Source organism: Vulpes lagopus, chromosome 13, assembly GCF_018345385.1.
Source record: "Vulpes lagopus strain Blue_001 chromosome 13, ASM1834538v1, whole genome shotgun sequence".
Classification (NCBI taxonomy): Eukaryota; Metazoa; Chordata; class Mammalia; order Carnivora; family Canidae; genus Vulpes; species Vulpes lagopus.
In genome coordinates, this window is record NC_054836.1 from 19,579,755 (window position 1) to 19,597,876 (window position 18,122).

An 18,122-nucleotide genomic window follows, 5' to 3' on the forward strand; every position below is an offset into this window, starting at 1 on the left:
TGAGAATCCCTCAATAATTCTCCATTCCCTGCAAAGTATACCTTAGCCCTCCATGACATGGATGTTGCCTACTTCTTCACTTCTCTGATTCTTTACCATAAACAGTTCCCATGCTCCATCCATGGGAAATTATACACAGGTATTACAAATACAACACACTTGAAAAGGAATCTGTCATTTTCTCAAGCTTAAATCCACTCTTTGGCCAGGATTCTTTGTCTCGGAAGTGTTATTGCAACAAGGTAGAAAACATTTGATTTTTTCTTTTCCTGATTCTTTTTTTTTCTTTAAAGATTTTATTTATTTATTCATGAGAGACAGAGAGAGAGAGAGAGAGGGAGGGAGAGAGAGAGAGAGAGAGAGGCAGAGACACAGGCAGAGGGAGAAGCAGACTCCATGCAGGGAGCCCAACGTGGGACTCGATCCTGGGTCTCCAGGATCATGCCCTGGGCTGAAGGCAGACGCCAAGTCACTGAGCCACCCAGGCTGCCCATCTTTTTCTGATTCTTATAGCCTATATCCACCTAATTCTCTTCATCCCCAATATTATCACCCTAGATCCACTACCAAACTACCAAACATCTCTCATTTGGAAGAATCTCTCTTTTTGTTTTTTTTTTTAATTTGTTCATGAGATACCAGAGAGAGAGAGAGGCAGAGACACAGGCAAAAGGAGAAGTAGGCTCCCGTCAGGGAGCCCAATGTGGGACTCAATAGCGGACCCAGGGATCATGTCCTGAGCCAAAGGCAGACACACAACCACTGGCCACCCAGGCATCCTTGGAAGAATCTCTTAAAAGTTCTCTTAGAGAGTCCTGTTTCACGCATCCTTCTACAATCCATTCTCAAGAAAACAGAGTTGTCTTTCTAAACAAAAGCTGATTGGGGTTAGAGTTAGAGAGGAGGTTAGGGTTAACATTTGGTTTAGGAATTAATATTCTTCAGTGGATTCTCATTGCTGCTAGGATAAATTCCTTAAGATGCCTTTCAAGGCCCTCCTTGATTGTCCTCTGGCTAACCTGGAACATACCTCTTTGGATTCAATCCCAACCTCACCCATCTATCTTCCCCTAGCTAAATGGCATCCATTTGTTATGGACTGAATATTTGTGTTCCCATCAAATTCAACTGTGATGAATAACCCCCCTATGTGATGATATATAAAGATGGGGCTTTCGAGACATTATGAGGTTTGGACGAGGTCATGAGGGTGAGGCCCCCATGAAGGGATTAATATCCTTTTATGTAGAGGCAGAAAGACCAGAGATCTCATGCTCTCTCTTCCATATGAACATAAAACAAGAGGGCAGCCATTGACAAGAAAAAAAGTGGGTTCTTACCAGGAACTGAATCTGTAGGCAATTGACCTTGGATTTCCCAGGTTCCAGAGCTGTAAGAAATAAATGTCTGTTGTTTTAGCCACTCGATCTGTTGTATTTTGTTATGGCAGTCCAAGACAAGACACCATTCTCATTCTGAGTTTGACATTTCCCCAGAATCCTTCTCTATGTCTCATGGCTAGACCAGGGTTGCTGCCATATATTCCCATAGCACCCCACATATTTCCTGTCAGATGATTCATCACAGTCTACTGTGCAGACTTGTTTAGTGCCTGTCTTTTCTGCTAGACTATAAGATCATGAAAGCAGGAACCCTCTTGCCTTAGATTATCAGCGCCTGCCACAGTGCCTGAGACATGGTAGCGTAAAATAAGTATTTAATAAATAAGCGAATGCTGCTATGCTTTTACACATTCTTGTTTATTTCCTGCAGTATGAACCTAACAAACCCTCACCCATCAATAATCATCTTCTCTTGGAGATCCATCTTAATATTCTCATACAAAGTTAGATACCTCATTTGTTTTCCTACAGAAACACCTCTATCATATTGTATTGTTTCTTTCTCACACCTCCCCACTAAATTATGAGCAACTTGAAGGCAATTATCATCTCAAGCATCCATTTTTCCTTAGGCCTGTGATTCAAGTCATGTTCGCTGAATAAATGGATAAATGATTCACTTGAGAAAGAGGTAAGTTTAGTAATATTTCTTCCAATATGGAAGGATGGAGCTATCCTAACTATTCAGTGATTCCAGTTCTTCATTACCATATTTGAAAGGCATCATGAACATAAAAGGAGCTATAGTCTGGTTTTTTTAGGGTATAGAAAGTAAGGGTGTAAATATAGTCATTTCACATTAGGAATATACCTTCAGTTAATTATGAGACTATTCCACCAAGTCCTTATTGGTCACTATAGTACATCTTTTAACCCATTCTTCATGTTTAAAAACAACTGAAGTAGTAGAGATTCCTTAATGTTCTTTGGGGGAAAAAATCCATCTAAAACATTAGAGGCCATATAATTTTAAGTTCTGTTAGAAGTTTCCACTATTCTTTCTTAAACAATTATTTTTCTATTTGTAATTCTTTTAATTACCACTGTCATTCTCTGACTTCACTTTCTACAAATATTTTGGAGATGAAGTCTATAGGAGATTTGAGTTCTAAGAATTGGCTAACTGTACTATTTCAGATTTTTGCCATTGTCTGGTCACAAGACATTGATGGAACCACTTTATGTCTCTGGAATAACTCCATTATGCTTCACATCAAGTGTGGTAATCAAGACTGTAAAAATAGAGCAAATCATCTCTTAAATCCCTTTTTGCTCCCCACTCCTGACATGGGCTTTCATACTTGCTGAAGCTTTATCTGGAAAGTTTCCTCGGCTTGAAGAACATTTTGTATTATTCGAGACAATAATAGATAGCTCACATTGATTTGCCATATTATTTACTAGTCTTTCTTTCTCATGAGACTGTGAGCTTCCTTTAAAAAATTGCTTAAGGTAAAATTCGCATAAAATAAAATTAACCACCTTAAGGTGTAAAATCCAGTGGCATTTAGTAGATATAGTGTTATGAGACTATAAAACTATATAGTTCCAGAACATTCTCATCATCATCAAAGGAGACCCATACCCATTAACTAGTCATTCTCTGTTGCTCTTTCCCCCTAGCCCTTTTGCCACTACCAATATGCCTCTGTGAATTTCTCTATTCTGGATATTTCAAATAAGTAGAATCCTATATTATGTGACTCTTTGTGTCTGGCTTCCTTCACTTGGCATAATACTTGGAGGTTTATCCATGTAGAAGCATGTATCAGTACTTTTATTCCTTTCCATAGATGAATAAAATTCCATTGTATGGATATACCACATTTTGTGTATCCATTCACCTATTAATGGACATTTAAGTTGTTTCCCCCTTTGATTATTGTGAATAGAGCTACGATGAACATGTCAGCTTCTCAAGGGCTGAAGTTGTTTGTTTTGATATCCTCAGAGCCTAGATAACTGATTAATCAAAATTCTATTGAGTATGATATAATGATATAAATATTTTTAATGATTATACAAAGACAAGCTCATAAACACACACACACACACACACACACAAATTCTGCTTCTCCTCCTGTAGTAATGATACCAAAGGCCACTTGGTAGCCCAAGGCAAAAGCTTCTCCATTTTCCATATTTAATTGATCATCAAGCCCTATCAATTTTAAGTCTTAAATATCTCTCAGATCTGTCCTTTTCTTTCTTTTTTTAAAGGTTTTATTTATTTATTCATGAGAGATAGAGAGAGACAGAGACACTGGCATAGGGAGAAGCAGGCTCTTCACACCCTGAGCTGAAGGCAGACGCTCATCCGCTGAGCCACCCAGGCATCCCAAATCTGTCCTTTTCTTTCTATCTTTACGCTTCAACCCTAGATTAGGCCTTCATCATCCCTACACTATTACTATGACTTTCTAAATGATTGCCCAGACTCCTGGCTCTCTCTACCGCTCCTTGGTAGGACACAAATCACCACTGGACACCACTGCTGAAAACCCTCCAGTGGTTCTCCACACACTATGTATTAAAGAAAGCCTCCTTAATATGGCCCAAGATGCCCTTTACAGTTTTTCTTTTTTAAGATTTTATTTATTTGTTTGTTATTTATTTATTTATTTATTTATTTATTTATTTATTTATTTATTTATGTTAGAGAGCAAGAGAGTGAGAGTAAAGGGAAGAGTGGAGGGAAAGGGACAAGCAGACTCCAAGCTGAGTGTGGAGCCTGATGCAGAGCTCAATCTTACCCTGAGATCGTGATCTGAGCTGAAATCAAGAGTCAATTGCTTAACTGAATGAGCCACCCAGGCACCCCTATAGTTTTTCTTTAATTTACTATGGTCTTATTTTTTCACTGGCCTTTAATTATACCTTAACTTCTAACTCCATGTATATATCCTCTCCCCCCCCCCCCCCCCCCAGTACATCCCCTTCTTCTTCAATACCTCCATTCTCTGACTATTGACACTGGGGTAAATAAGACAGGCTAGGCAATGTTGACATCTAAGGTGGATAATCACTTGTTATGGAGTCTGTCCTGTGTATTGGAGGATATTTAGCAGCATCCCTGGCCTCTATCCACTAGACACCATTAGCACACACCCCCTACAATGGGAAAAAAATGTCTCCAAATATTGCCAAATGTCTCCTGGGGCCAAAATCAGCCAGGGTTGAGAACCACTATTCTAGAGGGAAGTTGTTATAACCTTACTTATTTTTTAAGTTATGATAAATGTCACCTGCCTCTACACATGTTGTACCACTTCTCCAGGAAGGATTTTCCTTTACTTTTGGCCTGATGAATTCCTCCAAGAATCAGTTTCAGTGTTTCCTTCCCCTAGTCATCTATCCCAAGCAGAATCAGTTACTACTTCTTTGATCCTCCTGTAGACTCCCTTAGATCTTGTTAAAACATTGTTCTCTGAATAAACACAAAATATCTTTGTTTTAATGAGCTAATATGTTATTTTCTCCAATTATGTAAGCTAATTTCTCCCCATGAGTAAATTGCCTCTACTTCAAATTTTAGTAAACAAGGGATTTCAGTATATGCAGATTTCATTTTGTATACTTTTTCCTCAACCACAAAATTTTAGATCCAGTATATAAGAATTATAAGTCACTCCTGTTGAGGATGATTAGAAACAAAAAAAAGAAAGAAAGAAATTGGGTGTCGAGAATAAAAAAGTAAAGTAAAGCAGATGGCATGGCAGTAAAAGGGTTTTGCCTTGAGGCTTTAGGAAATAAGGGAATCTGAGGAGACATAAACCAGGACCTTAAAATGGCACTCCCACAGCTGCAAGGAAGCAGGGAAGTGATATTTGTGTAAGAGGGGCCGGATGGCATGTGCTTTAGGGAGTTATCTCTGGGACTGAGGACGCAGGAGTCAACAGTTCCAAATCATGAAATCAGAAAGGCATTGCGCATTTGGATGGAGAACCAGATACAGGGGGAAAAATCCTTTCATATGCATATTATCTTCAGCAAAGCAAAGCAAATTTATGGGCATTTCATTGAAATGGCAGGGGAGAAAGACCCTGAGAAAATTCTATTGAGCAAAAGATGGTAAATGGAAAGCAATTGTACCATAACCATTATTAGTAATTTAAGACGTGAAAAATGTTACTGATACTCTCTTTAGCATGCTGTCTTGATGGTTCTACTTTAGAGATGATACAGAGATTTATAAGGGTTGACATTTAGTCCCTCCATAACCTGATTTTCCCCCTTACATTTTAAGTACCTTGAACTGAAATATCTCCTTATCCCCACAACTGGGGAGAATCTGCTCTGTATTTGTGACATCTCCAGAGATTGGAATGTATACTGTATCCCTCTGTCTATCCCCACATCTGCACCTGGCATATAACTGGAACCCCAACACTGTTTTTTGAGCATACAATCCAAAACAAGATGTGGCTAGAGGAACTGGCAAAACCTATTCTCTTCTCTTAGATGGAGTCTCTGAGAGAAAAGTGGAGATTGGGAGCAGGCCCAGCAGAAATGGACTCAGCTGCAGCCAATAGCTGGAAGTCAGAAGCAGGGAAAGCACAGAGATAACGAGGATGTGCCGGGCCGAGCCAGGACTGCTATCAGTGAGGTCCTGCAAGAAGAAATGCAGGTGTTGCAACAGATGTTGGAAGATAGAGCCCTGGGGAAGCACTAGTGCAGATCCAGGCAGGCAGGTCTACAACAATAACAGGAACATAGAGACATGGTGCTGAAGTTAGGGACAGGACTCTGGTCTTCAGGGTGTCAGGAAAGGGTCATGGGAGGGTTGTCAGGAGCATGTCTCACACCCAGCTCCCAACACTGTATCTTGCATGGACAATAACAGATTCATGGAATGAACAAGGCCACTCATTGAGAAAATAAGCACATTATCAAAAGAGGAACTTGGGTACAAGAGGAGACAGAAGAATGGGCCTCACATTTAGACTGGGCTGTAGCTATAAGAAGTCCAGACAAAAGGAACAATGCCACAGCGTCAAATCCAAACTTGACAGAAAATGTTAGAACTGGAGATTCTTAATCTCATCTTCTACCATGACAGGGTGGATTTCCAGAGTCTGGGTAGGACTGGGTCTGAACATGTACATAAGTGGCCACAGTTGTAAAACCAGGACCCTGTGAGGAAACCCAGCTGGGACTCACAAGCAGGAACAATGACGTCTGCGATTGTTTTAGTCTAGCATGTTGCACATTCTGGAGTTCTGAATAGGAAGATTTGTTCACTCATGTACTCTCTTGGGTGCTTCAGAAGGAAAGTCCATTTTTTAAAGCTCTGGAGTGCCATTCTAATTCAAGTATCAAAACATGACATGGGAACCATAGGGAATAGAAGCATATGCCTGTGATATCAATATATAAATAAAATGTTTCAAAACATCATCTGGGCCTTTGGGGAGGGGCATTATTCAGAATGAGTCATGAATTTGCAGTAAACCATGATCTTTCTTGCCTCACCTGAACTAATTACCCAGGGAATTACACCCAGGACCACAGAGTGGTGGATTCCAAGGTACTATAACAGGGAGAAGTTAATTGGTCCACAGAGGGACTATGGCTACAGCCCAGACGTAATTAGCTACGAGTTCCAACCATGAGGCCAACCACACTCAGCTTTCCTCAAGCGTTCACATATACCCTTCCTCACACATTTTTCCTCTATATATGCTATTTATCCAAATAAACTTAAATCAAATTTGGATCAACAAAACAGGATTAAAGCAGTCTTCCTTTGATGTTACAAATACTATAAATAAAAAATAATTAATAGCCTTTCAGAATGTTCAGCTACCCATTCCCTGAACCAAGAAGAATTAAGAAAAGAAGCAGCAAGTCAACAGATACATTGGAAAGAGAGTAAAAATAGATATGAAGGGGGCTTTCTGGAATGAAGGAGAATAGAGAAGAGGAGATAACATTTTCTTAACTGGACTTTCCCACTTTGCTATCTTGTCATGTTTACCTCTATCCTCCATGATGCAAGCTATAGATCCAATTCAGGTTTAACCATAATAGTCACATTCCTCAATATTAAATCACCTGACAGCTGTTAGAACACAGACTACTGCTAACCCATGTCCAGAGTTATTTAGTAGGTCTGGGATGGGGCATGTGATTCATATCTCTAGCAAGTTCTAGGGTGATGCTAATATCCAAGGACAATACTTTGAGAAAGATCTGGAGAAAACCTTGAACTTTGTTGAGCCTCATTTTATCCTCTCTAAAATAATAACTAATCTTCAGATTGTTGTAAAGGCCAAATACTGCAAAATATTCCAGGTAAATGCTAGTTGTTATTTTAATTTAAAGGAAAAAAATCAAGAGACTGGGACTTAGGAAACACCCCCCCACCCCCCAGTCACAGGTCTGTAACAAGGTATCTGGTCATATAACCTCTCTAGGCATGTTACCTCATTTATAAAATATATTAATTCAGGCATCTAAAATTTATTGAATACTTGATGTGTGCTTCACACTGGCCAGACATTAAAAATATGATAGAAAACAAATCCTGATTCTACACATTTAGAATTATGATTATGTTTTGGATGATACCTCAATTGTCTTTCAACCCTAACATTTTGTGACTTTAAAATTAGTAAAATTAGCTTTTTCTTGTTTTTCAATCACTTTGTTTTTCAATAATTGGACTTGAAATATTTATGAGACACCAAGGAAAAATTAGGGGCTATTATTGGGTGAGTAGGCTAAAACACATTCACGTATTATTGAAGTAAATTTCATGTGTTCACTGCCATTCTTACCTATCAATAAAAAGAAAAATTTAAGTGTGTGGGTCAGATGGTAAATCAACAATGAAGAAAATAACCACAACGGACATTTAGTTCCATATTCCCCAGTGCTGTCATGCCAAATCAGTCTTCATTAACTGAGTAAATATTTGTTGAGCATCTATTATCTAATAGGTGCTATGATAGGATAAAGGGTTGAAAGTGTGAATAAAATAGGCATTGTTGTGGCTATTAATGACCTCACATCTAAGTGAGGTCAGTCAATGGAGAATTAACTCATTTCACTAATGAATCAACTGTCATTGTGAGAGCTACTAGATATTAGAAGTACAAGGCATTAGAAAATGTGCAACGGGAAGATGCTCAGCATCACTCATCATCAGAGAAATGCAAATCAGAACCACAATGAGATATCACCTCACACCTATCAGAATGGCTAAAATCAAAAACACAAGAAACAACAGGTGTTGGCAAAGATGTGGAGGAAAAGAAACTCGTGAATTCTTGGTGGGAAGGCAAACTGGCACAGCCACTCTGGAAAATGGTATGGAGTTTCCTCAAGAGGTTAAAAATAGAATTACCATATGACCCAGTAGTTTCACTAAAGAATATGAAAGCACTAATTCGAAAAGACATATGCACTCATACAGTTATTGAAGCACTATTAATAATGCCTAAATTATGGAAGCAGCCCAAAGGTCCATTGATATAGGTCCATGGATAAAGAAGATGTGGTATGTGTGTACACACACACATATACACACACACTGGAATACATAAAAAAAAGAATGAAATTTTGGCATTTGCAACAACATGGGTGGATCTAGAGTATAATGCTGAGTGAAATAAGTCAGGGCAGAGAAAGACAAATACATATATAGAATTTAAGAAGCAAAACAAGTGAACAAAGTGGGGGGAAAAGACAAACCAAACCAAGATTCTTAACTATAGACAACACTTGCCATATTTTCGAAATAAAATTTCATTAAGCCCTTCAAAAAAAAAAAAAAAAAAACTATAGACAACAAATTGATGGATACCAGAGGTGAGGTGGACAGGGGATGGGTGAAATAGGTGAAAGGGATTAAGAGACATTTATTGTAATGAGCACTGAGTAATGTATAAAATTGTTGAATCTCGTTATGCACACCTGAAACTAAATAACACCATATGTTAACTACATAGAATTAAAAACAAAATGAAACGAAAATGTACAATGGAGACTTAACTCATTCTAGGGTATCTGAGAAGCCTTAGACCAGTCACTTCACTTCTCTAAGTCTCAGGTTTTCCACTTGTAAAATTGGGAATAATAAAACATGTCTCCCCCCACCCCAAGATTTAGATAATGACTATTGGAGGTTTGAGACAATTTATGTCAAATTCCTAGCATAGTACTTAGCACACAATATAATAGGTAGTTATGATGGCTCATTAACTAACAGAAAGATTATCCATGCAAATAAAGAATTCCAAAGGTCAGGATCGAATTTGAAACTCTAAAGAGTTCATCAGTAATACCGTTAACTTAATTCGCTAGTTATTTTTAAAAGATGAAATATAAATTATATGAATTCTAAATATGGCAATATATATAATTAAGTCTTTTAACTTTTTTCTTTATGCAATGTAGGAACCAAAGAGAATGTATCTTGATTCAACTTAATGGGTAAATCAATCAGTTACCAACACCAAGAATCTTTCTTGCAACTGAAGTAAAAGTCTCTTTATTTCTTCCAGCTACTTGAAATGAATTAAAAAATATGACTCTGGAAACCAAGCCAACCAAAGTTCTAATAAGCCGGAGTGGACTTTTGGAATGCATCAGCATTCTGGTACTCTTCAATTTAAGGATAGATTTGGAACTAGTTGAAGAAATGTAATCAGCATCTTCTCAAAAAAAGAGGTGAACTTAATTGAAAGCTGAAATTTTTGTGCCCTAATATATTCCTCTGGAATTATTAGGCTTAGAATAAGTAACCAATAACAAGATACCACAAAACAAATATATTCATACAATCTATACATGAGAATACTCAGAGTCCTGTGGAAGTCAGGAGGTGATTGTTTATTTCATATTTCTAAACTTGAAAAACGGGGCACTGAATCCCAGATTAAGCTGGGATTCATAAACTATGAGATAAATTGACTGTCTACACATTTTAAGAACTCCTGAAGAAAAAAAATGGTCATTCACTATCAAATAAAAAAAAATCTACAAGTACTTAATTGCTCCTTGCTTCAATGTTCAAAAGCAAATGAGGAGGTATATAATGTAGGACAACTAAAGGAGAAGAGCATTTCAATGGAAGTCTTTAGAATGAAGTTCCTAAGAACACCTGGGTGGTGGGTGCAGTGGTTGAGTGTCTGCCTTTGGCTCAGGTCATGATCCTGGGGTCCTGGAATTGAGTCTACCATCAGGCTCCCAAAGAGAGCCTGCTTCTCCCTTTGCCTATGTCTCTGCCTCTCTCTGTGTGTCTCTCATGAATAAATAAATCTTTAAAAAAAAAGAAAGAAAGAAAGAAAGAATGAGGTTTGTGTTAAGATTAAATATCTGCTTCATAAAGTCCCTAACATATATAATTCCCTTCCATATGAATCCTAACATCATCCATAAACTGTACCCCAGCTTTCTCCTTACTTCTGTTATACTCCAATTTAACTTCAGTTCTACCCCAGATGTGTTTGTTACCTCACTCTTCCATCTTCTCATAGCTTGATTCCATTCCATTGAAATCAGCTCATCAAGTTCACAGGTGACCTCTGGGTTGCTAATTGATGTAGTCTGTTTAGCCTTTACTTGATCTCTCAGAAACACATGAAACTTCAGCACACCAAAAAATTATACTCTCCTCCCCTAAACGACCTGTTCCCTTGCCTTCTGTGGTGGAGATGCTACGGTTTTCCCCCATCCCATGTGGCTATTCCTTCTAAGTCACCAGGATGCATTTTCCTCTTCTGTCTATTGCTTACGTGCTGAGCCCCTTCAGAGTTTTGTCCTGGGTTCTTCCTATTGTCCACTTCCACACACACAGAGGATTTCATCCTGTCTACCATGACATCAGTAATCTAATGTCTTTGACTTTGTCCATATGTACATATGACTATGTAGTTGATCTTTTTTATTTTAAGATTTTATTTATTTATTCATGAGAGACACAGAGAGAGGGAGACAAGACACAGGCAGAGGGAGAAGCAGGCTCCGTACAGGGAGCCCGATGTGGGACTTGATCCCAGGACTCCAGGATCACGCCCTGAGCCAAAGGCAGATGCTTAACCGCTGAGCCACCCAGGCGTCCCTGTGGTTAATCTTCTAATGAACACATCCTCTTGGGTGGTCCACAATCACCCAACACTGAACAAGCTCAGATTTGGCTTCTTCATCCTCTCCTCCCTCACCTCAATCAAGTCTTCCCCTCAGATGTTTCCCACCTCAATGGACTATGCCTGCAGTTCCTCCAGTCTTCCCTCTCCCTTGCTTCCCCCAACCAAACATCAGACTACTTCCAACTCTAAGGGCACTACCTTGGTCCCAACCACCATTGTTTTCTGGCAGAATTACTGCTGCAGCCTCCTAACTAGCTCCTCTGCAGCTGACACCATCTTTTTAGATGCACTTTCATTACATAATTTCTCTGCTTAAAATTATCTAAACACTTTCTGTAGCACAGTTTAGAAAACACAAACACCAAAATACAGTTAAAGATGCTTTTTCTTTTTTGATCTAGTTCCTGCTAAATCCACCAATCTCATCTCTAGCTTCTTCCTCTATTCTTTCCCTCTCTCTCCCCACCCCAACTCCATAATCCTACCCTGCTGAAATGCTTCCGTTCCTCAGAACTGCCACATTTTCTAATGCCTCTGTACCTGGATCTCTCCCCCATCTCTTCTAAGTCTTATTCATATTTAAGGCTTGAGCTTGCTACATTCTCCAGGAAGCCCTCTTGACTCTACCTAGAGAGTCTAGATTAGGTGTCCATCGTAAATCCTCCCATAAACACAAAAGCATCCTGTTCTCCCCCCATGGCAGTACTCTCCACGCTCTTCTCTATCCTCCAACGGACTATCAGCCTCCTTAGGGTAATGACCATGACATTCTGTTTCACAGCTATAAACTTTTATAGTGCCTGGTACAACACTAAATATTACATGAATGAACATATATTTAAGTGATTAGCAGGAACTGAATAACCCAACTGATTGGATGTAGGGCAGGAATCTCCATGCCTTCCAAACAGATATCACAGAGAGAAGTCAGCCCTCAAATCATGTTAGCTACTACCTTAATTATTTGCTAATACCTTGTCAGCAATTGTTTGACAAACAACTCAACTCAAACTCGAACTCAAATGAGATAGGGTAGTATTGGGGGCTTTCCAGAGTGGATCCTCCATAAATGTTTGAAAGGAGACATTAGTCAGATGCTTACTCTGATCAAAGAAAAGAAAGGAATCAATGTGTAAGACAACATGGCTTTAACAGGCTGTTCACATCCCTTTATCAGGCAGACAGACACTCAGGTCATACTTTAAGGTGTGGCCCAGTTTGAAAACTGTGGGCTGTAGGGAGCTGAGGAGCCCATCTGTTTTGCAACAGAGAATACTTTAGGAGTAGGAACCCAGGTGATAACTGTCAAGCAGCAGAAGGCTGATCTCTGCCTCCTTTCCTCTGCCCCACCCCCCAGGTCTCCCTCATCCACTCCTTCACTCCTTTCTCCCCCTGCTCAGTCGCCAGCCACCAGCCCAGGTGCCAGACACCCCCACACTCACACACCACGGCAGCCATCACCAGGGCTGTCCTTTAGGGTTTGGGTCAGCTCTCTTCCCAGCTCCACCCCTATTGACACAACAAGCTTCTCTCTGTGGCACAAAACATTTAACAGAGATCTAACTGTAAACACTATCTTCCCCAATGAGTGATGAGTGATGAGTACAAGTCAAAATAATGTATTAAAATGGCTGGGACTGCAATCAGTGTTACGCTTAAAAAAGAATTCTCCTTCAGTTTTCACCATCTTCATTGTTCTGTCTAGTTCCAGGGCCTCCTACCAATCGCTGACGACTGCCTGCTTCAAACCCTGCCACATCAGCAGGGAAGTTGCCGGGGCAGCATTTGGTATTTGCATCAGTTTCCAGGAATGTGTTTCAAGTTATCAGTTTACTCTGCAGAGATGTTTTTCCTTTAAGTTTATAAATGTGTGCTTGAGCTGATATTTCTCTAGTTTTCAAAAACTAGCTGAGCATTTTTTATGCTAAGAAAGAGTTTATAGTTGCACTTCCACAAAATGTTCTCCGATTTAAACTATCAGATTTGACCGCGGCTTCCTCCTTGTAAACATCCTCCTGGAACTGACCAGATACCCTTTCAAATTCCTTCCCTCCACGTTACTTCAAAACGTCTTTCCACATTTTCTCCCAAGTCAGTACCCTTAATTAGAATAAAAGAGGGGTTTATTATATGAGTTTTGTTTGTTTCCTTTTATTTCCATTAACCTGTTTTCTTTTAAGTTTAGAGGAAGCAACCAGTTTAAGAATATTCGATCCCTTTGGTTTATAGTAGCTGCTGATGGAGTTAACTTAGAAATTCTTCCTTAAAGCACAGCCAAAAAAAAAAAAAAAAATCAAGGAAGAGATAGGGGAAAGAAAGAAAGGAGAAAAAAAAAGCAAGGAAAAAAAAGCAGCCCACTCACTTCTGTTTGGCACAGCAGGAATTGACCCAAAGATGCCCCTTTTGCGTTGACTTCTGGGAGCCCCTGGCATTCTGAGTAGCACCTGACTGCCTTATTGGGGGTGCAGAGGGAGCAGAGGTGCAGCCCCAGCCCTATGGGCCTGGAATGACATCTCAGGAGAGTTGGGGAAAGGGCGGTCCACTGAAGTTGACTGCACCCAGTATTTCACAATTCTCAGGACCTCTCAAGGAGTCCTTTCAACCTCAATCCCTCAGGGTCAAGGTCCCAGCTCCTCCTCTCCCTGGTGGGGAGCAGAGAATGGGATGAGCCCTAAAGAGGAGATGGAAGTTGGGTGTTCAGGAGAGAGTAAATATATACGTTGATGAGGGCGCTGCTTGGGTAGTTACCGGAGAAGACCACCCCAACTCAGAATGGAATTGGAAGCCCCTCTAGATGGGCTAGGCACTTCCCCCAAGGTGTAGAGAGGAGCCCCCCATGGAAGCCAAGAAGGTGCTTGGGCGTTGCCCGTAAGAGGGGGGAGATCACTGAATGCACACGGAGGTCCAGAGGCACTGGGGGCACCCCCTGGAGAGTTATCTGATGAGTCCAGGCTCAACATGGAGCTGGTAAATCCAGACAAGGCATCCGTGGAGAAGAGGAGGTGGAGGGTGGAAACCTGTAGGGGAGAGGACGGATTCTCCGCTGCAGCCTCAGAAAGGAGAGACCCCCCCCACCCCCACCCCCGTTAAGAGAGGCGTCCAGGTCGTCAACTGCAGTCATTTCGCAGGGCCAGATCATCTCCAAAGCCTCTGCGAGGAGACTCGGCGTCGGGAGCCATCGACTTTGCCTGATGGCTGGGTCTCGTCTACTGTGCACAAAGCACATCCTCCCACCCCCGCCCCCGTGCTCAGTGCCACGCTACCCCTCGGGGCTCCCCCCCCCTCCCACGGTGCGGGCCTCGACTCCAACCCGACCCTGCACACACAGAACCCCCCTCTCACCCTCTCCCGGAGCCAGAAGAGAGAGAGAGCTACTGCTGAAAAAGTGGGCGCACACACGCCCTAAAGCTGGAGAAAAGCTGGGCGCGGGCGGGGGCGGGGGCGCGGGCGGGGGCGGGCGGCCTCGGGCTGCGCCACGCTGTCGACCCCCGCCCCCTCCTCCCCCGCTTCCTCTGCGCCCGCCGGCGCCCTGCACCCGGCGGGTGGCCCGCAGGGCACAAGGTGAGGCAGGGCTGGACAGCTCCTGCTTTGATCTCCGGGCCCCGGTCCCCTCCACGGCTGCCCGGCCGCCCCGGGATCTGCACAGGCTGCCCACGTCGGTGTCTGCAGAGCGCTCCGACGTGTCCAAAAGTGTTTCCAAACTTGGAAAGGGCGGGGAAGGGCGGGGGGATGGGGAGGGCGGAGGTATGCAGACTGCGAGTCAGACTTTCCCCTTGAAAGCCTCAAAAGTGTCCACGTCCTCAAAAAGAATGGAACCAATTTAAGAAGCCAGCCCCGTGGCCACGTCCCTCCCCCCTTCGCTCCCTCCTCTGCGCCCCCGCAGTCTCCTCCCAGCTGTGGCTGCCCGGGCCCCCAGCCCCAGCCTTACGATTGGTGGAGGCGCTTTTGGAGGCACCCTCGGGCCAGGGAAACTTTGGCCGTATAAATAGGGCAGATCCGGGCTTTATTATTTTAGCACCAAGGCGGCAGGAGGGTTCGGCTAAGTTGGAGGTACCGGCCACGACTGCATGCCTGCGCCCGCCAGGTGATACCTCCGCCGGTGACCCAGGGCTCTGCGACACAAGGAGTCTGCATGTCTAAGTGGTAGACATGCTCAGCTTTGTGGATACGCGGACTTTGTTGCTGCTTGCAGTAGCTTCGTGCCTAGCAACATGCCAATGTAAGTGCCTTCGGCTTGTTTGGGGCAGACGGGGGAGAAAGGTTAGATGGGTGGGCACCCTGGTCTGAAAAAAAAGGAAACCTAAAGTAAATCCTAGGGGCAGCTTGGAGGGAAGGCTCCCTGGCATGTAGAGAAACGCAGGCATGGCTGAGAAACGTGGAAATTATTTGAGAAATGAAAACATAAAAGGCTCAACCCTCGCCAAAAGTCAGGGAACTTTTCTCTCACTCAAGTGAGTCTTAATTTGGACTGGAACCTCTGATTAGGGAAGCTCAAAGGGAGCAGAACGTCTTTTTCCTAAGGATGAGGTATTAACAACTAGCAGGCCCTTGACTGCACTGATGCCCACCTTGTAAAACTCGAGGCCTGCTTTAGAAAGCCCTTGAATTTAGAAATGAAGAACTCACCCCCTGAGGGCTTTTCTCTTCTAGGCGGTTTAAGGCTCGCCTGGAGGATGATGATGACTCTGAGGCGCCCTCTGGAGGGAGGACAATGAAAGCACAGGGGACCAGGCCTTACGCTAATGGAATCCCCATGAGAGACTCTACAGGTTTACACAGAGGTGACCTGCACTTCCGATTGAAGGCATTCCCTCCCTGCGTGTCCTGGACACACTGGGTGGGAAAATGATGTTACTTGGAATGGATACATTCTGAAGAGTAGAATTAGCTTCTTAATTTATCTGGCCCTGGAAATGGTAACATTCTTTAATCAATATCTCTTCTGCCTTCTGTTGAGCCTGAGAGTTACCTCTTTGTCATGTTCTCAATGACAATCAGACATTCTCAACACAGCAAGTTGGAAAATATCAACACGGATCTGAAGCTCAAGAGACCGGGGTTTTCCAATGACTTTGCCACTAATTTACCACGTGACCTGGGGCAAGTCCAACTGAGCCTTTTCTAAAATGCGGAATGCGGATTAGATGGACTCCGAGGCCACTTCCAGCCATAGGTTTTATGACTAGGCCTCTCTGTCAAGATAGAATGAAGAAAATCAGTCAGTTTTTGAAAATGGCTGCCTAATTACCAAAGATACCAACTTGATAGGGGATGAGGGGTGTCTGGCCACACCCAGCACTCCAAAAAGTTTGCTCCGCCCACATGCCACGGTGTCTACCATTGCATCATTGTTGATGCATTTGTGTGTGTGTGTGTATTCTCCCTTTGTCCACTTTTAGTATGCACACTGTGGATATTAAGGAATAATTGTATAGAGCAAATTCACATCACCAACTTTGTTTTTTATGAGATCTGAGGATAGGGGGAAAAATTGTTTCCTAAAGGAAAGATGAAAACAGACCTAGGGAAGTCTGAAGATACAAAAGGCAACTCACCTTCTGACCAACAGCCAACTGCAGTCTGGAATAAAACTTACTAAACACACATTTCTTCAAAATGGCTCAGTCTGAGTAATTAAAAGGCAAATTTCCAAAATCATAAGGACTTCCGTTAATCAAGTCTGGGCATAATTATTCTTCCTACTGATGGACACAATGAAGTAAACATATCATTTTCCTAATTTAAAAGTAATTCTCAAAAATTGCCCTTAAATATCAGTGCTGGATGTGGTCCACCCTCCTGAATTGTGACTATTGCAACAGATGTTCTCACTCCAAATGACACACTTCTTGGCCACCTAATTAAAGCAATTTTTAGGGGTGATTCATCTTGTTGCCAGCTTGGCCACCCTTATATCCTGTGTTAACCTATAATTTTTATACCGTAGGAGAGGAATTCAGTCTTTAAGGACTTAAAGCAATTATGGCAAAGGGGGGGATATTACTTGAGTGTGTTTTTCCCATTAATTCTCAACATCTTTAATCCACAGTTTTTCCATTTATACTGAGCAATTCCTTCTCAGGGACAAAAGTGATACATATTGGTAGAATGACCTTACCTAATTTAAGCGAACCAATTTAAAGCAAAATTTCAGATGTCCAAATGGCCCCATTTTCATAGTAACTAATTTGCAAATTAGACCTTTTGAAAAAGGACATTAAGAAAGGTATAAGCTAAAAAATAAAAGAAAGAAAGGTATAAACTGAATGAACTACTACATAACGTTTATTAAAAAAAAAAAGTCTAAGTAACATAGTTCCCTAAGTTTTCCCTTTTTGGATTTTTAAGTATCAAAAACTATCTGAACTATAAATTATTTCCTCATCAATGTACTGATCTTACTCACATTCAGCGATCCACCTATGCAGTTAACCAACTTAATTACTACGCATTAGAAATATCCTTCAGACGCATTAATATTTTACAGTGTTTATAAAATAGTAAATAATTAACAATTTAATTCAAAATATATTTACATACTAATATTGCAAACAAATCACCCTGCTGATCCCTGCCATACTTTTGACCTGCATAATTTCCAAGTCATTAGAATATTCTTAATAAA

The 18,122-nt window shown here is 41.6% G+C and overlaps 1 protein-coding gene across 1 annotated transcript in view; it reads left to right on the forward strand.

Annotated features, from left to right (window-relative positions):
• The first annotated feature begins 15,278 nt into the window (after window positions 1-15,278).
• Window positions 15,279-18,122, forward strand: part of COL1A2 (collagen type I alpha 2 chain) — a 35,856-nt gene continuing 33,012 nt past the window's right edge. Inside the window, exon 1 of the mRNA XM_041727879.1 lies at window positions 15,279-15,716. Coding sequence (XP_041583813.1) covers window positions 15,647-15,716 — 70 coding nt within the window. The 5' untranslated portion in view covers window positions 15,279-15,646. The remainder of the gene's footprint in view (window positions 15,717-18,122) is intronic.